The following is a 25,635-nucleotide window of genomic DNA, read 5'->3' as shown; positions in this document are numbered from 1 at the left end:
TTCCAAGGTCAAACCAATGGTACCATCTTATGACCCCCTCGAAACCAAACAACTTTTGTCTGAAACATTTTTCTCTTCCGGGCTTGGTTTTTGAGATATTTGCCTGAGGAGATTAAAATGGGACACCCTGTATATATATATATATATATATATATATAGGGTGTTTCAGAAATAGGTAGCCAAACTTTAAGAACATGTTCTACTCATTACAAGGATAAAAAAAACCATATAAACATGGGTCCAAAAATGTTTTTTTTTCTAAATTAAAAACATTTTTTATTTATAACAGATTTTAAGAACATTGGAAACTATAAGAATATTTTCATTATAGAAATTGCTAGAAATGATTTCCTTCCGCATGCGTGCCTCGCATCAACGTTGTATGGATTGTCGAAGACATACAAACATTCCCGGAATATTTCATATTTTGCTAGGAACGAAGCAATAATATACGATTTCGGAGTATTTCGCAGTAACAACAGGAGTATCATAAATGAGAGTCTTGAGATGTCCCTATAAATAAAACTTTTTGTTTATTTCAAATAGATAGTGAATAGAACAATTCATGAAATGTCGATGCGAGGCATATTGCCCGATGTAAATAAAAAATGTTTATAACTTGGGAAGAAAACGTTTTCGGACCTATGTTTACATAACTTCTTTTGGTAAATATACCGATGAAGGGAGGCAGTCCCGATGATCTTAACCTTGACATATGTTGTCAAGGTCATCTCCCTGAGTAACTCTCACAAGGTTTTAACCGTCGCTCGTTGTTTACAAAAAAGTTATTAACAAACAAAAATTTGTAAAAATCAAGATTTATACATAGCTTAACAATGAAAAACTGGATATTCAAGTTAGTTTACAGAAATAGTTCTATGTATATATATATATATATATATATATATATATATATATATATATATATAAACTTAAATAAACATACAAGTTTTTACATATGTAGGGTGTTCAAAAATAAAATATAAGTATTTTGGATTAATGATTTATTGGATATAATTTGCTCATTATTTAAAAAAAAACATCAATACGCTCATCAAAAGCATGCGGGCGTGCACACACACACACATACACGGGAAGAGAGGTGCAAAGGGGACCTTCGGCTCCCCCTCCCGCACCCACCTCGCCGGAAAGCAGGGTGGACTTCGCTTTATAACTTACAAAGTACATACTACATTGTAAAACGAAGTCCACCCTGTCTACTGGCAGGATGTGGAAGGGGAGCCGAAGACCCCCCGTTTGTATGTGCCCGCACATGCGCGTTTTCATGCATGTACTTTGATATATTTCAAACTTTTTTGTTAATAACTTTGTACTAAAAAACGAGCAACGACTAAAATCTTTTGAATGTTGTTCAGGGTTATGACCTTGACAACATATGTCAAGGTCAAGGTCATCGAGACTGCCTCTTTTCATCGACATATTTACCCTTCTTTTCATTCTTAAAGTGAATAGAATATACTCTTAAAGTTTGGCCATCTATTTCTGAAACATCCTATATATATAAACCAAGCATATATATAATTTCTCTACAAAAAATTGTGAAGTTGATATATTAACAGAGAAACTGACAAGAAGTATCTTTGAGAATCCTTCTCTCATTTTAATCAATACTGATTATTTTTAAATTGACGATTGCTTCCTTACAGAAAAAGAGAGGAATACTAAAAAAAAATAACTGTCTAATAGTTTTTCTGTCAACTAATTGGCTTCATTCTAGGGATCAAATATTTGATTTAAGTATATATCGGTGATAGGGTGTCCGGCGTCAATCGCATCACCGGTCGTGTGTAGATAGAACAGATGAAATCGAGAAGAAAAGTCCTTTACCATTTTTTTCTATAACACTTAATAAAAGAGTTATTATTGAGTAAAGTCTGGCTAATTAGCGCCGATCTTTAGCCGGGCGCATGTCGGTGAGCCGCGCGCTGTGAAGTGTGCAGCGGCGCACACTATCAGGCGCACAGCTCACCGACGTGCGCCCGGCTAAAGATTGGCCAGACTTTACTTAATAATAACTTTTTTATTAAGTGTTATAGAAAAAAATGGTACAGGACTTTTCTTCTCGATTTTATCTTCTCTACCTGCACACAACCGATGATGCGATTGACGTCGGACACCCTGTGTTTGTATATATATATATATATATATATATATATACATATATATTATATAGTATGTATAATATGTGTGTGTATATAAAATACAAGTTGAAGATATGAAATGTGTGAGAAAAAGATAGAAAGTTTTAAGAACAGAACTGGCATTGTAAAAGCCAGATACTTTGATACTCGACCACATTTATTTAATTTACACGAATTATATAGAATCATAGAAACCGAAAGAGATAGAGAGCGATAGAATTATGCATTATTATTAACATAGTACTAGTGAACTATCGCGCATCAGATCTATAATATTATTGAAAAGTGTCATTATCAGAAGCAAATACACAATTATTTCTATAAATTACCATTCCTTTCCTAAAACATTGTGTATCTTTTCTTCCCACATCTCCTATCTTTATATTTTATTGTGGTGTTTGTTTGTTTGTGGGTGTGTGCGCGCGCGTGTGTATACTGACAATATAGTTAGAAGCGCACAAGCGGCGATACATTCTCGAGCATATTCACGTAATGCTGCATTGTTCGCTATATGATACATATAATAAATGACATTGCTGCAGTGAGATGCCACTTGCATTATAAGAGGAGTCTTAGAATCATTCCAAGGCGGATAGAATCGACATCGGTTAGCCCTATTTAAAACTAAACTACATCTTTTCTTCCGCATATACAAGAACTATAATCTAAAAATGGCAGCAAATCGTACAGTACGAACTAACAACACGCACACACGAGCTCTTAGAATCTATGAAAATAGATAAACAAGATGGAACTAAATCAACGACTTTATGCATCATCTTAAATTACAAATTAAAGCTTTAACAATTCATTATAATCTGGTTTAATTAAAATTAAATGATTTAATTTGTTTAAGGATTTTATATTCTTCTCTCTATTTCATTAAATACAAATCATCAGAAGAAAAAAAATTGTGATACGATATAATAAATCATGACTAAAGCTTCATACTTTTTTCGAGATACATTCTTCAATAGCAAAGTCAATTCTGCTACGTTAATCTCACGTCAACATTATTTGAAATTTGCATGAGATACGTCTTATCGTCGATTTGTACAAAATAATCTTTTGCGGCCTGAAACTTGATTATTTCCTGGTAGATGTAAGACAAGTTTGTACATTCGCGACAATTCAATCTCGTCGCCGCCAGGTAAATTTTGCCCGCTGATTCGTCGCTTCCGTTGCCGGAATGGAAGTAACCGGATGAGAGTACGGACACGCTGGTTTCGTGCAAAACGGATGGTACTTGCACTGTTGGGCTGGATGAGAAAACATACAGCCCAATTTCGTGCAAGATAAACCAAACTTGCACTTAGGATGCTTGTAGGCGCACTTGTCTCCAAACTTGCATGCTGGAAAGGCACTGCGTAAGAAAAATTAATCATAAAAATTTATATATTGCATATTTTTTAGGCATATATATTTGTAGAAATAAAATATTGTTTATAATTTGAGATAAACGAGACTAAATATTTCAATGAGATATAATCCCAAATATTGGATATATATATATATATAAATTGGATATCTAAATATCTGCACTATCAAAGAATGGCATAGTGCTAAATATATATAAGTATATAAATAATGAAAGTATGTAGAAAATTACGTTACCTGCACATAACAGGAGGATGAAGGTATGCGCATTTGTTTCCTAACGTACAATTTGGCCAATACCTACAGTTCTCCCTAGATTTATCTGGTACAGTCATGCCTGTGCTTTCTGCTTTCTTATCCGTAACTGAAGAACAAAAACAATACACCAAAATAGATATATATATATATATATATATATATATATATTATGCTTAAGACAAGTGTCAGAAAAGATTTTAATTCATACGTTTAGCGACTAGCGTTGGCAATAATGACGCGGTAGATTTCAATCGCGTGGGACTCGGCGAATGAGATCTGTTGTATATTATAGGACTCAATTTTCTTCGTTTTCGCGGCACTTCGTCAGCCTTATCCATGTTCTCCGTATTGTAGTTTTCATTGTTCTCCTCTCCGCTCACCTCTTTCGAGGAGAGGAGAAGATTGACATCTTCCGTATCATCCTCCGTTCCATCCGTCGTTATTCTAAATACACCTGCTTCCTCAATCGGCGTCGATGCCGGTGCCGATGTTGTCATTGCCGCGTATGTCTCATTATGTGTCGTCAACAGCGCGAGCTCGTCGTCCTCGTTCACCTGCGAGCATGAGGAGGAACATCGGGCGTCTAGAATGCGCGCGAGGATTAAAATACAAAGGGACAACATTTTACAGGCGGAAAAAAATTACCTCCATCTCTAGTCGCTCTTCATCATCCTCAGAGCCCGTCTTCTCTTTCATAAGATTGTTATTATATCCATTCAAAGTGACCAAGAACTTCTGATTGTCGTCACTCCTTTGAAACAACGACATGACAACCCCCATATGCTCGTCCGTTACCGCTTGAGGTACATCTACGGAATATACGCCATAATGTGAACGTATCTCCATAATAAAAGTATCCGGAGTAGCGAGATGAAAGAGTTAATAATCTTTGTATCACGAAGAGACTCTTATTAGAATCTTTATTTAAGCGGTTTTGATTACGTTTCTGAGATATTTATGGAGTACTCATATATGAAGTGTTACATTAATGGAAGATTGATAAAAATAAAGATTCTAATGAAACTGATGGTAGTTGGACACGGAAAGATTCCATAACTCTTTCAAATTCTGATACAAAAACTCTATTTTCGCAGAAGTAAAACTTACAAGGTTCGACGTCTTCTGTATCCAGATTATCTATCGTGTTTAATTCAACTTGAATCTTTTCCATGACCAGTCTTTTATTAGAATTAAAATGTACCGACAAGTTTTGACTTACATCACGAGCTGGAGTAGGCTTAAGACGCTTTAAGACCGGCTTCTTGTCCTAAAAAAATTGAACCTTTAATGAAAACAAAACTTTTTCTTCTTTGGCATTTGAAATTCTTTGAGAAATGCATCATAGATATTAAAAACTTTGATAATGAAAATGGTATAGATATTAAGAGACTTTCTCCATCACAATATATTTATTCAATTACAAGAACTTAATGTTTAAAATTTAAATAATTTACATATACATTATGCATTTACAATTAATTAATAAAACTCACCAACAGGGACGGCTCAGGATTTTTTTGCTTGACGACGGATTGATTCGCTTCCGCGACCGCTCTCAATAGAAGTGACTGTGTAGCACGTTTCTGCGTTGGTTGCAGCGGCTTCAAAGGTCTCGGCGTGACGATCACTTTGCTTGGCAGCCTCGTGTCTTCAATATTTACGTCATCTACATCGCTGGACATCCCTCTTTCCGTCTTATCCGACTGTGATTTCATGCTTCCGGAACCGGAATGTTGAGTTGTATTGAACGATACTTCGTTTGTGATTTTTGAGCGTTTTCTCTCGATCTTTGCGACAGAGGAGGATGTAGATTTGTTCACAGCGACTATGCGCGATTTCACAGGACCAGTCGTCGACTGATCGTCATTGTCTAATTCATCGTCCTCCTTCTGCTCTTCCTCTTCCTCTTCAGGACCAAGATTCATAGGCATCATGGATTCGTCGGCCTCACTGTTGCGAGACTGCTTTCTTTTATGCACAGGCCTGAAATTGTTCCTTACCGGACCTAGTCTATCTTTGATATTCTTAGTATTATTACCAATCTGCTCTAAACTCCTCGAGTTGTTCCGATAATCCATCGCCTCTTGCAATTTTACAGACTGCTTTTGCGTTTTATTATTGATATTTGCAATCCCTAGACGATCTTTAATGGTACACATAGACTTTCTGGCAGATATGTCCGTTTTCGAACTGGGATTCAGGATTCTTTCTCTAGATTCTACCACGTTTTTATTCAGTCTCTCGTTCTTGTTGCTCTCTATTCGACTCCTTATGTCATTGAGCCTGTTTACCTGTTCATGATGACGCGAGGACTCGCAGTCGCGATTCCGTCTCGAATTTCGATCGTCCGTTTCAAAGTTTCTATTCTTGCTGCGGTCGTTGTCGTAACGATGCGACTTTTCGAATCGCTTCTCCAACGGACGAGAGCGACCGTTGCCTTCCTTTTCCCTGTAAACTTCGAACTTCTTCCGCGGTGATACTATACCCAGTCGATTCTTCACCGACACAACCGACGTGATCTTTGGTTTGTTCACGCAGGACTTGAGCTTCCTTGAAACCGTGTCCAGTGATGACGATGTGGCTGTGTCCTCCTTTTCCTCCTCTTCGGAAGGCTTCGATCGCTTTATCTCGTTATCTCTCTTCTCGACGCTATCGTGACGACTACTTGACGTCTCTAGTGATCTCTTTAAGCATTTATTACTCGGCGCCACTTCACTCGGTCTCTGATCACTATGCGCATCCGCGGTCTTCGCTGGATTTTCCGACGCAACACTTTCTTTCATCGTGTTTTCGTCACGCTCGAGATTCTGCTGCGATCTATTCGAGGAAGCAGATTCCTGACAAGATTCGCTACTATGCGTCAACGCCTCGTCTGTTTTATTTTTGTTGCTTTGTACACTCTTCGCGTTTTTTTCCGCGCTTTTGCTGTAATTCTGTTCCAAGTTTTGATTAGATACAGAAGGCTTTATTGTTTGCTGCTTTTGCATAGTTTGTTGTTTATCATTCTTTACATTTTTATCCAAGGACTTGTCGCCAGCCGACTGCTCTGTAGTTTGATCTTCCAGAAACGAAGTTGCTGATATCTTTCGTTTTTTTCTCTCTTCCTCCTGCTTCACCACTACTGTAGGTACAAACTCACGAGATGATTTCTTCTTTGCTATGGTGACTTTCTGTAGTTTCTTCAGCACTTGATCGTGCAACCAGTCTACAAAAATGGTTGTGCAGTCTTCTAGGAATAGATTTAAATCATCGTGCATCTGTTGACGGGATTTTTTATTGACCACCATTACCAATATATAGTCTGGTAATTCCTCATCGTAGCGCACACTTAGCTCGTTTAATTTGGCGCGAATGGCGCTCTGAAAAGATAAGATAAATTTATTTAACAAAAAGAAAAAATTATAGAATATAACTGTGCTTTCTCATATGGTGTAATATTAAAATTTAATTCAATATTTCAATAAATAATGCAATTCATTACAGATACTACTATCTTGAACATGTAATCAACTCTTTAAAAAATACTTTTTTGTCTCTTTCCTCGGAAAAGATAGATTCTCAATCATCTTTGCACTTTCAGCTTTTGCATACTATGTAAATAAATAAATAAATTTTGGAATACTTAGATTGAATAAATCTAATGAAAGGCAAGAATCGCTTTGTATCGCTTCGAACTTTTACGTCCTTGTAAAAAATTTAGTATTAACTATATAATTACAAGGATATTCAATTAAACGTTACGGTTATATCTCTAAGCAACAGGCCAAGATATTTCTATCTGTTTAAATCATGCAAATTTCACACTGTGCATGCGAATCCCCGAACACTCACCCGAAGTTGATTCGTGACTTCGATGCCACGAGTATCCATGATTACGGGATATGATTGCTTCCACCAGGATTCAAATGGGACTCAGCGTTATCAAGTTAACGATCGGCCGAGTCGATAAACCGATATAAACGCGGATCAGTGTCTATCATAGAACGAAAACATTTTCCGCCATAACTGGACGAAATGTCTCGCCACTCGCCAGTCCCCAGTCCCCACTTCCACTTTTCACGGCATAAAATAGATCTAACCTAGATGCGCGAACAGGGGCATTGCATCAGTTCGATCTTTCAACGAAAGTGAAGTTTCTTCTTATTGTTATGGCTCTTGCAGACCAGCGCGATGACGCGACGCGCGACGTGCAATACCCAATGAGAGCTCTGCTTTTCCGAAAAAATAAAGCTCTCATTGGATATCGCGCGTCATCGCGCTAGCTGCAAGAGCCATTACTTATCTATGGAAAGTGATTCGTGCGCTTTGTCCTATCCTAGATAAGATGAAGGAACCCTAAAAAAAGCTGTCGAGATTTTAAATTTTAAATTAAATACATACATATAAAATAGAAAAAAATATTTTAGAAGCATATTTATAATTTTATTTAAAATAAAACAAAATTAAATATTTATTTTTTTCACCTTTGAGAAATTTTTATACAATATCATTTTGTATATAAAAAAAAAATAATCAAAAAATGATAAATTTTATTAGTATGAAGATATTTGACAAGGAAGTTTTTTACTTAGATTTATAATTAAAGAATATTAATATAATTAAAAATATTGAAAAATAATATAAAAAAACATCTTTTAACATTAAAAAAAAAAAAATCGGGTAAAAGTGCACAATAACGGATCCTTTATAACGCGAAGAGAGGTCTATCCCACAATTGTTGTATGGATGAAAAAGTATATGCGCGGGCGCAGTGGGTTCCGCCCTCTTTACGGGAGGGCTCCACTTCCGGAAGATATAACCTAATCCAAACCTATTTCTGATTTAAAACTAGACCTTACTTCGCGCAGAAAGTTGCAAATTCATGTAAAATCATATAATTATAAATTTTATTGCATATAATTCGTAGAAATTCTTTTATTAATAACTTTTTGATTAACAACGAGCAACGGCTAAAACCTTTTGGAGGTTACTCAGGGTCATGACCTTGACGACATATGTCAAGGTCAAGGTCATTGGAACTGGGTCCGTTATTATGCACTTTTACCAAAAATCGTCAGTTATTAGGATATATCAAAAATAATGTTTTAGTTTAATGCTTTAAACAAATTAAAATTAAATATTTGTTTTTTTCATCCTTGAGAGCTTTTTATAGTCACTTTGTATATAAAAGAAAATAATCAAAAAAAAGAAATTTTGTTAGTATGAAGATATATTTAACAAATCTTTCCACTTAAATTTGTAATTAAAGGATATTAATATAATTAAAAATATTGAAAGGCAATATTTAAAAAAAACGCATGTTCCAACATCTAAAAAAAAAAAATTATTAGGATAATATTGAGAATAAAATTTCACAAATATTGGGGTTTTTTAAAAGTTGTGTACATACATGAAATAGTATTATATCAGAATATATATATTTGCTTCTTTTATGTAAAATAGTTTCAGATCTGTATTATTCGTGCTCTCGCAAAATTGTGTCTTCAAAAATGATATATAGCAATGATGTGTAGCATTGCAATATGTTTCGTGTATTTATATAGTTTAATAATGATGATTTCTCGACAGTTGCTATTGCAATTGAAAAAGTAATAAACTATAATTGTAAATATTTAAATTCCATTTAATGTTAAATGCAGCAGGCAAATGTTATTATATTCTTATAATTATAATTAATTCAGGTATTAATTATAATTATCTTCTCATCTTGAGTTAATTCATTCATTATTGAATACATATAATAAAAAGTTTTTATTTTTTTGGATCTTCATGAGAAAAGTGAAAATCGATAAGACGGTCGCATTTAGCGTTAAGAACGATATAATTACAGAATTCGAAAGAATGTGGATACATGTGACTGATAAACGATTTCTAAACTTATTTTTCACTGATATTTCGCTTGTTTAAACTGATAAATCGCCAAGGTAGGAAAAACTAAAAATAAGTCGAGATATGTAAAAGATTTTCTTGATAAATGTACTCCAGTACGATATAAACATTGCATAAAAATAGTATAGTAACAATGAATCAAAATACCTTTTAGCGACTATATACAAATATATATCTCTTTATCTAAAGTTATATATGATTGGTGTTACATATATATTTTATACCCATTTTTAGAGCATTGATAAACTGTGTGCATTTCATTTGCAGTCATAACTTTTCATATTCCTTTAGAAAATTATGGTGCCTTATAAAATACTACTACATATCTTTATATTTGATATTGCTACAAAATATACTGTTTACAGCAATTTTTGTATATGCAACTATTATATGTTACTAAGATTATTTTAGATGCATATTGCTGTCAGTTAAAACAAGCGTTAGACACATAAATCGTTATCTTTGCAGCATGTTGTAAACTTAATGCATTTACGATTATCTCTGTAATTTTGGAATTTTTTTTCAAAAAGAATAAAATTCTAAAAGTAACATCCTATAACAAAAAAGAAAAAAGGATGTTTTAGAAATTATTTCTATTGATGGTATTTTAAAAAAATCTACTGAAGAATCCCTTCTTCTTAGTGGCTCTCAGAAAGATTTGATCAATATCTTTGAAGACTTTTTCGGCGGATTGGGCAGCATTAATGTAATAATGAATTCCTTGCAGAGCATAATAATCGACGAGTGGTGAAGTTTGCGTGTGATATGTCGTCAATCGTTTTTTCAGAGCCTCTTCATTGTCATCTGATCTCTTGATCAAAGGTTCCCCAGTGATCTATCAAAAGAGATTATGCATCAAGTTCTAATTGAATTTTTAATTGAATTTATGTAATTAACAATTTTATGTACACATAATTTTAAATAAAGATAAATGCTATTATATATTATCTGCAGTGAAGACATATTACATAAGTCATATAAAAATTGATGCGTCACTGTGAGTTTATGTTTCAACTATTCTTCGTAAATACAATGTATTATATTGTGGATAATTTTATAACATTCTCTTTTTCTCCAGATAATATTACAAGGTTTGATATTTTTTAGTACAATTATTTTATTACTTACATCATCTTTCATCGGAGCTTTAGGGGGAGCAAGTGTCTCATGATAAGATCTACCGCTAGCTGGATGTATTAATCTGCCTGTAATTCTACTGATCAATAATTTATCATCAATTCCAAACTCAATAACAGTGTCAAGCTTTGTTTTTCTATTACTGAGCATTTCATCAAGCTGTATAAAAAAGATTTATGATATACAGAGATTCAAATCTTTGTTATAAGATGTACAAAACTTTGATCGTCTAACTAATGATCATCTAACTTACTTTTTCTGCTTGAGGTACACTTCTAGGGAATCCATCCAACAAGAAGCCACGTTTGCACTCAGGTTTGTCCAGATTGCTTTCAATCATGCTAACTACCAAGTCATCGCTAACTAATTTACCCTCATCCATTATCTTTTTGATTTGAGTTCCCAAAGTAGAACCGGAACTGACTTCAGCCCTTAACAGATCACCCGTGGACAGATGACATACGCAGTATCTATCTTTAAATAACAATGCCTAAAACAGATGCGTTCAATTAAATTTTTGCAGAATTAAGCATTCTAGCATGATTAATATAAAAAGTATAATATGCAATTAAAATATTTCATTAAATCAAAACACTTTTAATCGCATAATATTAAAAGATAAATCTATCTTTTATTTATTTATACAGTTTGATTACATATTAAAAATACAAGAAGAGGGAATTCACTAACTTAATCATTTTGTCATTTAAAATTTATTTTATTCAAATAAAATTAATTTATATTTGAAAGGTATTATAGGTCAAAGAGGATAGCTAGCTCAATTTTAAGAATGACGGTCAAGTATATACGTGCGATCAAAAAATACCTGAGTGCCCTTGCCGCTACCAGGTGGTCCCAATAGAACAGCATTAATTCCGCTCGATGATGTCTCGAGCTTCGGGACTGCATCCGTTTGCGGCGGCATGTTTTCTTAATGAGTTGAGAAGAGAAAATTCGTCGACCTCCGCGGAAAATAACTCGTTTCTCAATTGCTCGCAAGGTCGCATAACACTCGTGTCACGTGTCACCACAGATAATAATCGACGTGACACTGGAACATCCTTGCGTTGCGATGCAAAGCGCGCGAATGTATGCGTGCGTCAGCGTCAGCGTCAGCTTATCAGCAGCAGTGATGCCAGAAATGGTATCCTGCGCGCGCATGTATGACGAAAATTACGTCATTGCAGTAGTGTTCTAGCGAAAAATAAGGTATCTTATGGACCCTTGATTGTATAATTATAATATATATATTGGACCCTTAATTGTATAATATATATATAATAGTAGGAAATTATATATATTATATAATTTCCTACTATTTTCTTTCTTTGGAATGGCTCCATTGGAAGCATTTAATTCCATATTTTATAAAAATATTTTATTAATAATAATAATAAATATTGCACTATCTGCTTACCTTCACTATTGCTGCACTATTGCACTATCTACTTATCTTCTTTTCGCATCCTATGCGACAGTCATCATCCTATTTTCTAGCACATAAATGGACATTCCGAATTTAAAACTACGTACAGAAACCGCGAAACCACCTGTGATGTCGGTTATCTCAACCTGTTTGCCCGCCAAAACTGGGTGCTCTCGCCCGTAACGTAGCAATGTGTATACATGGTTGGTCTCAAGTATGCGCGCGCAGGATACCATTTCTGGCATCACTGGTCAGCAGTCGGTGAAAATTTGATCTTTGACCGAACTGCGATTTGCCTCATCTGTCGACCGTCTCGAGAAACAATTTAATTCGTGTCGATTTGAACTAGCGCGCGGGAAATATCATTCGCATTAAGGTGGGTATACACTTAGCGAACGAACACCGAACGAACAGCGAATGAAAACGTTCGTTATTATCATTCAGCAGATATATACGCCAAAGCGAATGCGAACAGAACGTTCGATTCGCATTCGGTTCGATTCCTTCATGAAGCGGTACATCAAAGACAATTCGTGCGAGAAAAACGTTCAAAACGTTTCGCATTCGCTGTTCGTTTGGTGTTCGTTCGCTAAGTGTATACCCATCTTTATACAGAGCGTCCCAGAATTAGAGGGACAAACTTCAGAGTCTCGATTTTGTAATTTAAGTACGGGCGAAAATTACAAAAGCGAGAAATTTTATTAGCTTTGGACCAATAAAATTATAAATTTCCAGTAATTTCGCTCTTTATTTATCATTTTTACCCTCACTTAAATTAACAGAATCGATACTCTGATATGGATATAAAAAGGACACCAAACAAACTAATTTTGCCAATAAACTCGTGTCCATAAATGAGCTATTTTGGCACTAGAGAATCAGAGATAAACAAGAAAATTTTGCAAACCCGAAAATTCTGATTTTGATGAAATTTTACACACTTGTGGAGAGGGGGAGAGGCGGGAGTAAATATTAAACAAATATAGAAATTTCCATCTGCGGTCCAAAAACGATCCTAAGGGATCCCTCATATGCAGAGCGGCTTTTTGCTTTTTTCGATATATGGACCGTTTATTTTGAAAGTGGTGTAAGTCCTTTTTTTAAAAAAATGAGATATGACGTAATTTATGCTTAATTTAGTGTAAACTTTTTGTTTATAACTAGTTAGTATTTAATATCTTAAAAAATGCCAATGCTTTGTTCAATTTAAAATTGGCCGGTAAAAGAAATTGCGTAACCATTGATTATGAAAGTGGTGTAAGTCCAATTTCCATCACGATGCCAGGCCTATTACATACGAAAAATATAAGGATATGCAGCAGCTATTACCTTATATACCTCCTGTGCATCATGAATATTTCAAAACACTGCCACATGAAGAGCATAAATAATTAATAATACCAATATCTTGTGTTAAGTTTAACAATATATAAATATAATTAACGTTCAAAATAAAAAATACTAATTCTATTTTATTTCTTGTTATTATTTATAAACAAAATTGGATTAATATGAAACATATTTTAAGTGATATTTGTTATTTCAAAATTGAAATTAAATGATATTTACAATTGACTAATTATGAAAGTGGTGTAAGTCCATTTGCAGCCTGGAAATATATATTATTTTAGTTAAATTCGCCTAAAAGAAATTTATATAATCAAATTACATATTGATAAATTAGTACAAACATTCCCAGACTTCACATAATTAACCTATATTTTTTAATTGTCAGATCTGCTAACATTTAATTTTCTCGAAACAAAAGAAAATGGACTTGCACCACTTTCAAAATAAACGGTCCATATATCTCGACAACTAGTCGAGAAATTAAAAAATGTTTTATACAAAAGTGTCATGGTAAAAACGCCTCTATTTACCTACATTAATAAAATTTTGAAAAAATAATTCTTTTTCAAAGATTTTTACGGTTGTTGGTCTTTGATTCTCTAGTGCCAAAATAGCTCATTTGCAGATACGGGTTTATTGATAAAATTAGCTTGTTTTGGTTTTTATAACCATCTGAAATTTGTCGATCTAATTCTGAGACAACTTGTATATGTACATACATACATACATACATACATACATAGGGTCTGTTCTTTATAACTGAACTGACTCTCCTTCCAATATAGAAAGAAAAAGATAAAATCTGAACTAGAGCAATCAGTTCAGTTATAAAAAATAGATCCATAAATACAAATGTATTGTTATATAATTTCATACATACACATATATATAATTACAGTAAAATTTTACGTAATTTACATACACATATGTTTCAAAATAAACATCGACACTTTAAGGATTAATAAAAGATAATAATATAATAATAATAAAGTTAATTATAGAAGAATATTTAAATAGAAAGACTTCTAAAACTATAAGGTTTACAGAAAGCCTTATGATAAAATGCTGTAAAAAATAGAAAAATAAAAAATATGTACAGGGTGATAATAATCAGGCTGATAATCGCCCGTCGTGTGCAGGTAGAGTAGATAAAACCGAGGAGAAAAATTTTTTACCATTTTCTGATTTTCGCAATAATTATTGAGAATTTAAATAAAAAAGATCAACCAATTTGCGCGAGTGTAAGCGCGCGGCGCAAAGGACGGCCCCATTGATATATGGTTGTAACCCATACAGCACCGAAAGATTGCAAACACGTTGCATAGATCTTACATTGAAATATTGTAATATTGCATAGAAGTTGCGAAATGTTTCTGCAATGTTATTGCAAGCCTGCGGCAACGTTGAAATGTCCGCCCTTAGAAATATTTCAATGTAAGAATACAATAATGTTACGGTGCAATGTATTTGTAATATTTAAATACATTGCTACAAATATACAAAACGCTTCAAATTTAATACATAAACTTTGAGAACATATAAAAACATCCAAGAGAGATAAGAAAAAAGATTGTGAATTTACGCAATTACAACGAGTTTTTTCTCGTCTCTCGTGGATGTCTTTATATATTCTCCAAGTTTATCTATTAAATTTGAAGCATTTTGCATATTAAAAAATTATTATCAAATTTTTGCTTTTATATAAAAATGGGAACTATTAAACAATTTTCTGTTATCTAATTAACATCGCTATTTTATCAATTATTTACAAGTTTAAGAAATTGATAATGACTAAATAATTTAATTCATAAAAATTAAAATTTTATTTATATACATATTAAACTCCATATCTTAAATAGACACTAAATGGATAATTTTAACTTTTTTCGAATAATTATTTGTCCGATTTCTAAACACTCAATTCAATATCTGAATTTCCTGTGTTGGGATTGTATCAGACAAATTGATCTGATAAAAATAGTTATTATACTTTTAATATTACTAACCGCTTTTTGCAAGCTTTATATAACCATCGTGATTAAAACTTAAATACGGGATAGATAACGCAACGCGCGCCGCATAGTGGTAAACGAACAAAGTAGCGATTATCAAAAACTGTCTTTTGTAATGTTTTTGAAATGTTGCTGTAACATTCTCATAAAATATTACAATTCCATATTCCAATAATGTCTCAACAATATTTCATTGCAACTTGCAAGATTGTAACATTGCTGCAATGTAATTGCAATGTTCTGTGCTGTATAAGACACGAGAATCCAGCGTTATGTACTGTTCGTACGTAACCGTTGTACAACCATTTGTAATGGCCGATCTTTTTTAATTAATTTCTCAGTAATTATTACGAAAATCGCAAAATGATACAGGACTTTTCTTTTCAGTTTGATCCAATCTACCTCTATATCTTTCGTTTAGTCACTTATTTGTCGGACACCCTGTATAATGTACATATAATGATTTTATATTACAATCTTCAATTGAGATAATATAAAAATTGATTTATTAAATAATAAAGTAAATTTTTCAATTTTTTAAATTAAAAATGTTTATGTAAAAATTTCCCCCCAAAAACGAAGTATTCATCCACTAATAAAGTGAATGAATAAAAGATCAGATAAGAAATTTAATAAAAACGTAAGGTGTGTGAATAATTATTAAAATACGATCACATAATCACTGCTCACTATATATATATATGCTTATCTTAAAATATCTGTTTTTCAAACGAAAAGCGGGTTTGTTAATCGCGACAAGAACAAGAACTGATTTTTTGCTGCTCCGTTGGGATTCTCGCGTTTAATGTTCCCGTTTAATATTGCAGGTCTCTCATACAAGATTTGACAACTGATTATACGCAAGATTCGGACAAGTTAACAAAAATTCTTGTACGCGCTCGAATATACATTGCACATACGAATTGCATTCCATTCCCTTCATGAAGATAGTAAGATGATATATATGTAACAATTGAAAATGATCATTTCTCGCATATGATACTCGCATCACGCCTATCTTTTCGTGCAAATGTACATATGTACACGAAAAACAATCGAAACGCATAATTCTAATGTATTTGTTCGTTTTATATATAACGTAACTATAAACATAAAGAATTTATAATACACATTTAAAGCAAAATCGTTTAACAACATACTTAACTTAAGCTTGAGCAATTTTTTTGCCTCCTATACAAAAATATTATTTTTGGGTAGAATTTCTTTCTTATACAGATTGTCCCAAAATTAGACCGACAAACTTTAGGTGTTTATAAAGGGACCAAAACAAGCCAATTTTGTCAATAAACCCGTGTCCGCAAATGAGCCGTTTTGACACTAGAGAATCAAAGACCAACAAAGGTAAAAATCTTTGAAAAAAAATTTTTTTTTAAATTTTATTAGTGTAGTTAAATAGAGGCATTTTTACCATAAAACTTTTGTATAAAACATTTCTTGATATCTCGAATAATTTTCGAGATATATATCAAGAAAAGCAAAAAAATCGCTCTACATATGAGGAGTGATTTGATCTCTTAGAATCGCTTTTCAGCAGCAACTGGAAATGTCTGAATTCATCTATAAAAATATGTGTCTCTAGTGCCAAAACGGCTCATTTACGGATACAGGTTTATTGACAAAATTAGCTTGTTTTGATGTCCTTTATAATCAGCTGAAGTTTATGGGTCTAAATCTGGAACACCCTGTGTATGGAGAATAAAATCATTTACAATTTATAATTACAAATTGTATTGAAAGAAAAGCTCAAAGAAGAATTTTATTGTTCGGGTGTAACAAAGCATTATACATGTTATGTTAATTAAATAAAGAAAAAGCGTAGCGTCAATGATTCTTATTTATGAGAAATGATCGCGCTAATACATATGTAATGCAAATAGAAGAGATTTCGGCAGCCTCTTTATCACGTGTTATATGCAAAAATAGACTTTACTATCACTCTCTTGCCGACGAGGAACGACGAAAGGAACCATCCGTAAAGAGATTGCGGTTGAACGTCGAATTCCTCTTTTACATGAGTTTTTCTTTTTTAAAAGATTGCACGCAAAAGTGCATTTATATTTACGAGATCTCTATTAATATTATTATAAATCCATATCTACGAGGTGAGACAGATTCACACTCGCAGAAACCTGCTTCTATTTGCTCCGTTAATCACGGAGGGAAGTATCGCTTCGGGAATTATATATTTATCATGAATCATCGTTATCTCTGAATGAACGCGTTGTCATGTATCCTTCAACAGCGGGTATAATTATTGTCTATATATATATATATGTGTGTGTGTGTGTGTATTTATAGTTTCTACAAAAAACGCGCCCTGTATATTTATAAATATCACTTAGCTTGGTCGCTTAATCGCGATTTTACACGGATGAGGGATTGCTCGATCGAAGACACGAACGACAAAGTGATCATGTAACTATTTGCGAAAATCTTCATAAAGTGTATGATGTGTAGAGTTTCGAGAGTTATTAATATCTTTTCTCTTTTTTTGCGTAGAGTTTACTATGTTGTAAATAAAATCGATCGCGGAAAGGCCAACGTTTCGCATTCACGTTTCCGACTGTTTGAGTTTGCACATCTTTAATATTATAATCGCAACGTAAAGAGATGCGTCGAGAAAACGATCTTTCAAACTAATATTGCTCATGCATTTGATTAAAATCTTACGGTTAATACAAGGACGGCATATAAATGGATTAATACACATAGATATATTACAACTCCAAGAGCGATTAAAAGTCTATGCACATTATACGAAATATATTATCGTTCAACTGTTTTCCTAATTTTCAACTGATAATTACCATCATCGAGGCCATTTCGCTATCTGAATTGGTAGCAATCTAATCTGAGCGTGACTGCGTTCTTATTTTTAACATTAAAATTTCGGAATGAAATTTAAAGGAATTTGCAATAACTGCAGCTAACTCGCTGCAGAGAATGGATCTGTTTTTTACAGCTAAACTGGCTGCACTAGTTCAGAATTCATCTTTTTCTCTCCACATTGGAAGGAGAAAGATAAGCTCTGAACTAGTGCAGCAGTATGTCATAGAGAAAATAAATATTGCAATGTTTTAAAACTTTGACGTTACATTGACATGATAATAATGTTATGTATAATGCGCATAGGTTTTAAAGAAGTGTAGAAAGTAAAAGTTGCGACACAATACAAAGATATTAACACTTATACATAATTGAAATATGTATAAACGCAGCATCCCGGTAAGAAACGAATTCCTGTATTTGTTTCTAACTCGTTTATAATTATAAAATTGCCAGCATTATACAGCTTTTAATGCTATATTGCAGTTACTGTATGCTGTAAATCAATCTGGACCAATCTGGACCAACCTGGACCTGAATATCTGGTATATCGATTGCTGCAACTTATACATACATACATACATATATACAGGATGTCCTAGAATTATCGTACTTTCACTTAATGGTAGATTCCTTAGAACATTTCAAAACGAAAATTTTAATACGAAAATATCGAAGCTATATGATGAATCATTCACGAATGACAGGGCTGAGATTTTGCGCGCTCAAGCACGGCGAAATAGTAAACACCTTCATGGTAACATTGGGTGCGTTCAGGAGACACATCTATTACACGGCTGTACTGCAACCGTTGAGCATCGTCTTATCAACACTCGACATTGATTTGTTGGTTCTAGAAGTAAGAACTAATCACGTTCGATTGCTACCCAACGATTGTGTCTCTTGAACGCACTCACTGATCAACCACTTTGATAGCTGAAGTTGAAACATGTCGCAAATTTTTACTTGAATCATTTTTGAGATGTCTTTAGTTCTTGCATCCATTATTCGTAAAAAGAATGTACTAATGCAATGCATAGAGAAGCGGGAAAGCATATAATGACAATGCTATTGTAAATTTATACAATAATCATAATATCATAAAAAAGACGCTCCATTCATCGAAGCACTTTTTTCATTTATCATTTCGCCGTGTCTGAGCGCGCAAAATCTCAATCCTGTCATTCGCAAAAATATAATCTCGCTTCCCGTTTAAAAACTATTATAGCCTCGACATTTTTGTATTAGGATTTTCGTCTTGAAATGTTTTAAGGGATCTGCCATTAGGAGGAAGTACGATAGTTTTAGGATACCTTGTATATATATGCAATGTTAAATAATTCTCTATTTTTTACAAATATAACTATCTCTTTAATAAATATTTAATAAATATCATATAAAACCATGCTTTCTCTATAATAAATAAAATAATACTCGAATTATAAATATCAAAAACAAGACTCATGTAGGCTATATCAAAAATTGCGATGGAATCATGTCCTTGTGTGTATATCATATAAAAGCGGACATAATTATAACGCATACAACGTTGGCGAAAAAAATCATAATAATCGAGATAACCCCTTAAAAATTATGTTATCCATATAAATGTTTCGGTACAAATGATACTATCATATATTGTTATATATTATAGTAGAGACTTATGAAATTGGTGGGTTATGAAATCCGCCTAGAGAGAACTGAAATAGCTTATTATATGTAGTTCTAAAATATTAGGTATGTTAAGATTTATCGGTATCAGATATTACGTGTTACTGTTGGTGTTAACCGTTTAGCCTCCTAAAAAATTTGTGTATATGTATATAATTCTTTAACCACCCTTCTCCCCTTCTCTCACTCTCTCTCTCTCTCTCCTCTCTCTCTCTCTCTCAACCTCCTATCATCGTTATGCTTTCAAAACAAATGGTTTACATCATAGTCATATTCATAATATCTCAAGCTTATTTGGTCGCAACGACTCGTCAACAATATACATATGTTTAACTTCCTAAGAATGGCGATATATTAATTAAACATTTTTTTCTGCATATGTTTACAATTATTACTCTGCAGAAGCATCAATCTCTAACGTTTGTATCACACATTTTTCGTCTTCGAAGGCTCGAGGGGATCTATACATTTTCGATAGTCTTTGCAAATATTTTAAATTCAACCCCGGGAAGCGAAAACACTTCAAATCTCGCAAACAGAACATCTAAAATACTCTTAAAAGCTCGCGAAACTGCACTAAATTGTACTATTTCCGATTGTGATGACAATGCATCTAGGATAATCTACTCTACTCTAAACCAATGTATAATGATACACGAATGATGCGATCGACGACAATATTCTGGTGATCGATTCATTAGACGCGACATCGCAAGGTATACACCAAGCAAGGATAAGATTGTTTCTCGAATCATCAGTAGAACCTTATGGACGAAAGTATGTCGCGTCTTTTACAATGATCTTATGATATTAAACTTTGGAATAATCGCATACATAGCCATTTTATTACCCGGGTCATAAGTAAAAACTACATTTCATTCATAGATTAGGTACTTCTTCACACAGATTCTTAACAAAGTAACCAAACGATGATACGTTTAACATTAGCAGCGTTCTTCCTTTTGTTGATTATAGTGTATGCATTATTGTTGAAAAAATTATCGTGATCGATACAAGACCACATCTGTGCCTCCATTGTGCGCGCGTGCACATAATATCCCGGCTTAATTCAATGCTACATTTTGTACAATTCAGTAAACGTCATTCTGTGCTCGCGAACGACTTCATTTAATTTGATGTTACAACGCGAATGAAGTTCTCGACTGTTTGCAATTATCATAGAATGAGGAAACTTCTTTTTCCGTTCCATCTCTTCTTCTCGGTATGCATTAGTATAAAATTCTCGTAAACGTAAAAATCTTATCACCCATTTAATTTAACGTTCTTTGTATCGCAAATACAAAGGCATTATATATCAAGCATTGTATACTTGTTTTATATAAGAAAAAGGTAAAATGATGCAACTCATCATTATGTTTGAATGCTATAAAAGATTTTCAAAAACCGACTTCGTCCGCCATTTAAAAAATGCTCTTACCGTTTTCAACAGTAAATGTTTCTCAATACAACAGTACAACTGGCAATCAAGCTTGAGATAAGCAAAGCTCTAACACACTAGCAAGCTCTCTAGTGTGTTAGTCGCCTGTTTCATATAGCCTCTTGACTGTTGACCGATTGCGAACTGCGTGACGTTTTGCGACTAATCGGTTCCAGGTACGCCGCGGGCGCCCACCCTTCCATGCCAGTGCCGATCAGTTTGACAAACCACCAGCCAGCACAGCCGACTTTTAGAAGTTCCAAGGTATCACCCTCGCGCATCGTGACTTCCGACTGTCCCACCGCGCAATAATCTGCCAACGCCACATATTTTCCACCCTATAAATAAATATATCGTTATTGTAAAATATGTAAAATTGCACGTATTATAACTGATTCAGAAGCTAAAAATATAAGACACTTAATAAAGATAACATTATTGTCAGAGAGAAGAAATGGATGTGCATTGAATTTATAAATTTGTTATAAATTAATTAAAAGTAATAAAAATGGCAAAAGTAAAATTACAGATTTTTCAAGTTTCTCTGTTGTCCTCTAAAATTTGTTATTTTAGGCCTACTATTTATTCTCAGCACTTGGATTCAAGAACGTAAAAAGAATTCACCGGTGCCGGTCCTGGATTATCGCCAAAAGCGTCTTCCTCATCCGTATTGCTATTTTCCGAACTCCATGCCGCATCCTCCTCCGTGGATTGCGAAACATCGGTCATGTGCGAGATAACGCTGTTACCGTCGACAGATAGTGTTCGCAAAGATCCTGATATACTGCTTTGAGCTTCCCACGAGATTGTTTGTCGCAAAGGCCTTTCGGAATAAAAGAAGCGATAAAATATATTGAAAAGATTGAAATGCGCGCTAAGAATTAATAACACTGGTTGGCAAAATAAGAACTTTTTTTTGCCTTAAGTTCTACCAAGTCATTTCTGATAGATTTTTTAGCCCTGATTACTGAATCTGGCTATAAAAATTGAGTATTATATCAAGTTTTTGAGAAAACTTCAGTCAAAGCTGCTAAAATAGGTGTTTTTGATGCTTTGGTGTGAGTTATATTTTTCAATGGAGACGTGCTATACACGGTACCGATAGCTTAAAATAAAGCTCAAGACTTATACTTTATGATAAAAATGCCAGAAGTCCCAGACAGGGAAGGTTCTCCTGAAAAAAAGTGATCGATACATAAAAAACATCTATCGCAGTGTCCCCCAGTCATACGTTTCCAATTGTCCATTACTAAAATTTTTTAAAATCATTCTGATCATGAAAGTCGGTACGTATACATTTGCCTGATCACTCAACACGAATTATGTGTTAAAATTTCAAAATTAAAAATGGGAGACCCAAAATGGCGGATCAAATTTTTGAAAAATCATTCAAATCATGAGTATGTGTAGATTTTTGTGGTCGCTTTCAGTTAAGAACAAAATTAGAGTAGTTTTTTTATTCCTGTAACTAAAAAAAAATTTAGTAACGGACAATTGAAAACGTTTGACTGGAAAACATTGCAATAGATATTTCTTATGTTTCAACCACTTTTTTCTGAAAAATCCTTCCTGCCTAGAACCTCTGGTATTTTTATCATAAAGTATAAATCTTGAACTTTATTTTGAGCTATCGCTATCGTCTATAGCACGTCCCCATCGGAAAATACAATTCACGCAAAAGTATCAAAAACGCCTATTTTAGCAATTTTGACTGAAGTTTTCTCAAAAACTTGACATGATACGCCATTTTTACAGTCACATTCGTAATCAGCGCTAAAAAATTTATCAAAAATGACTTGGTAGAACTTAAGGCAAATTTGGTGTTGAACAGTGTAATCATTAATTCTTAACAGCGATTACGTACTTATGATTGGATTTTCCAAGAGCCGAATTCTGTTTTCCTTTGAGTTCGGCTAACTGAGACATCAGAACACCTTTGATCTGACGTACCCAGGATTGCTTAACATCGATACTGGGCGCTTGTATCGTGTGTACCTCAGCCCTGCCCTGCAACCATATCTCGAACCGTCTAGCATCGCCTTTCACCGATTCTGTCAAACCAATCTGAGACATCTGCCACATATTATGTAAGATCATATAAATTATAAAACTTAAGTTGAGAAAAAAGTTATTTTTACAAATGTGAATATTGAAGTATACCTTCAAATATCTTTTAAAATGGTATGTAGCCTTGTTATGAGCTTGAGGCTTGCTGTGCTTACAAAATATCAAAGCCTTCTCGTATAAGAAGATATGCCGTTGAGATGGTTTCAGTCGCAATAGTCGCTCTCGTTTACTACTGCTCCAAACGCTAAACGAGCCTTGTAACAACAATTCGCCTTGTGCACCCAGATCGCCCTGTAAGTAGAAAGAAAAAGGCAAAAGTAATATAATAAAAGATAAGATATAATGATTAACAGTACAAAGAAAAATGAAGATGAACATGTACTTACTCCAAAACCCGTTATTGCAGTTTGATGCATGCTGTCATTAACGCACTTTAATACAACTAACATGCAATCAAGCGCCTCTTGCAATTCGGTGCAGCATGAAGGTTCATCGCTATACTTTAATAAATCCTTTAACAATAATTGATATTTGGTAATCCGCTGAACGGGTTTGAGAAGATAGGCAGCAAGCGGCAACTTGTGACCAAGTTTCTGTTGACAAGCTGCGAGAAACTGCGGTTCGGTCTGTATCTGTTCGCGCAATCTCTCAGATCGCGGAATATTTTGACAATAATAACTATATAATCTAAAGAATATTTCGCGCTAAAAAAATGTACATTAAATTAGTGTTTTCGATATATGATATAATATTCGAAATATATATAAATGCTTACTCTTTGAACAAAGCACAAAGCGACCAGCTCAGTATTCGAAATGCAGTTCTCCAAGTCTCTTAGAAAAGTTTCACCATGAAAAATATAAATATCCTCTAAATTGCCAAACAATACGTCCGCTTTGCCCACCAGTGCAGCTGGTATCAAATGAGCCATTGTCTCGTTTATCATTTCCATCTTGTAACCTTTAATGATCGAACCAAGTTCAGTGACATAGATTCGCTCAGTTTCCACAAGTTCCGCTAAAACGTGGCCGCGTTTCAAACGTAAAGCTTCGATGTCTCGAGGCTCGCTTTCCGGTGATGAGGATTCTCCCTCTATAGGACTCATCTCCATCTTAAATAAATTTATTTTGTTTAGCAAATTTATTTATTTATATTTATATTAAAGTAATTAAAACATTTTCAAAAACATTATTTCATTATTTTCAAATGTTTTCAAACACCGCTTATTATATAAGATTACCTTTGGCATGGTGTTGGCTTTTTTAAGAATTCTGCTGGGCTTTACAGTTTGAGGCAGTGATTGCAAGGGTTTGACTGGTTCTGGAGTAACGGTTTGTACTGGTCTGGCTGGTTTGATTAATTGCTGCTTTAGTGCCATTATTCTCTTATCGCACATCAAGGATACATCTTCTATCCTTTGTAGAACCTACGAGTTATATTTCGGATCGAGACGTGCGTTGATGAAATCAAAGTATCTTTCAGAAATGCGTACTTGCGTAATGAGCGCTTTAGTTTCTGGCATCACGGAATCTTGAAAGATACATCGGGGATGATGGAACTCCTCCGCGGCTTCGATGAGCTGTTGCAGCTCTTGAAGCGCTTGATCCGGCGGCGTGGTGCTGTTCTGCGATGCCAACAATTCTATCCCTCGGGTGCACCAAGTATTGGCCTGGTCGATAATTAATAAAATTTTAAAAATTTAGCTTTCCAATTGGCGAAAGAAGGACAATAAATTTAAGAGATGTAACTCGAACGTACCTTATCTATACGTTCCATAAGCTCCCGACATTTGGTCAACATGTGCAATCGTCTCTCCAGTCTCTGACTAAGGATGGTGCAGATTCTCTGCAGCTCTACGCATTTAGGTTCCACAACATCCGTCGGGCATTGATGCCTGCCGGATAATAGCTGTTGACCAGCTGATATCACCTCTTCCGCGCGATCTATGTCTCCCTATAAACATACATAATTATACTTATGCACGATAACGCGATTAAATGT

The 25,635-nt window shown here is 34.0% G+C and overlaps 3 protein-coding genes across 14 annotated transcripts in view; all 3 read right to left on the bottom strand.

Annotated features, from left to right (window-relative positions):
- Positions 1-920: 920 nt before the first annotated feature.
- On the bottom strand, positions 921-7,920 carry Nab2 (Nuclear polyadenosine RNA-binding 2). Its single transcript, XM_070296567.1, has 7 exons — positions 7,629-7,920; positions 5,291-7,156; positions 4,905-5,064; positions 4,443-4,606; positions 4,006-4,351; positions 3,777-3,903; positions 921-3,525 (listed from the first exon to the last, which is right to left on the bottom strand). Exons 1-7 carry the CDS (start codon positions 7,665-7,667, stop codon positions 3,294-3,296), a joined length of 2,934 nt encoding a protein of 977 aa, XP_070152668.1. The 5' UTR covers positions 7,668-7,920; the 3' UTR covers positions 921-3,293.
- Positions 7,921-9,233: 1,313 nt separating this feature from the next.
- On the bottom strand, positions 9,234-11,933 carry Ak2 (Adenylate kinase 2). The gene is made up of 4 exons (XM_070305097.1): positions 11,650-11,933; positions 11,077-11,313; positions 10,815-10,982; positions 9,234-10,521 (listed from the first exon to the last, which is right to left on the bottom strand). The coding sequence occupies exons 1-4, from the start codon at positions 11,746-11,748 to the stop codon at positions 10,294-10,296; spliced, it is 732 nt and encodes a 243-aa protein (XP_070161198.1). The 5' UTR covers positions 11,749-11,933; the 3' UTR covers positions 9,234-10,293.
- A 4,450-nt stretch (positions 11,934-16,383) lies between these two features.
- LOC138933606 (guanine nucleotide exchange factor DBS) overlaps positions 16,384-25,635 on the bottom strand; it is a 31,457-nt gene continuing 22,205 nt past the window's right edge. For all 12 annotated transcript variants that reach the window (XM_070296431.1, XM_070296439.1, XM_070296469.1 and 9 more), the window contains 9 exons: positions 25,393-25,587; positions 25,127-25,303; positions 24,875-25,060; positions 24,410-24,745; positions 24,021-24,338; positions 23,728-23,925; positions 23,432-23,640; positions 22,192-22,390; positions 16,384-21,905 (listed from right to left, as the gene is read on the bottom strand). In XM_070296431.1, the coding sequence (XP_070152532.1) occupies positions 21,678-21,905; positions 22,192-22,390; positions 23,432-23,640; positions 23,728-23,925; positions 24,021-24,338; positions 24,410-24,745; positions 24,875-25,060; positions 25,127-25,303; positions 25,393-25,587 (2,046 nt within the window). In that variant the 3' untranslated portion in view covers positions 16,384-21,677. The remainder of the gene's footprint in view (positions 21,906-22,191; positions 22,391-23,431; positions 23,641-23,727; positions 23,926-24,020; positions 24,339-24,409; positions 24,746-24,874; positions 25,061-25,126; positions 25,304-25,392; positions 25,588-25,635) is intronic.

This window comes from Polyergus mexicanus, unplaced genomic scaffold, assembly GCF_030449975.1.
Source record: "Polyergus mexicanus isolate NDT 795.1 unplaced genomic scaffold, iyPolMexi1.0 SCAF_1, whole genome shotgun sequence".
Taxonomy (NCBI): Eukaryota; Metazoa; Arthropoda; class Insecta; order Hymenoptera; family Formicidae; genus Polyergus; species Polyergus mexicanus.
This window is presented reverse-complemented; position numbering and strand designations above follow the sequence as displayed.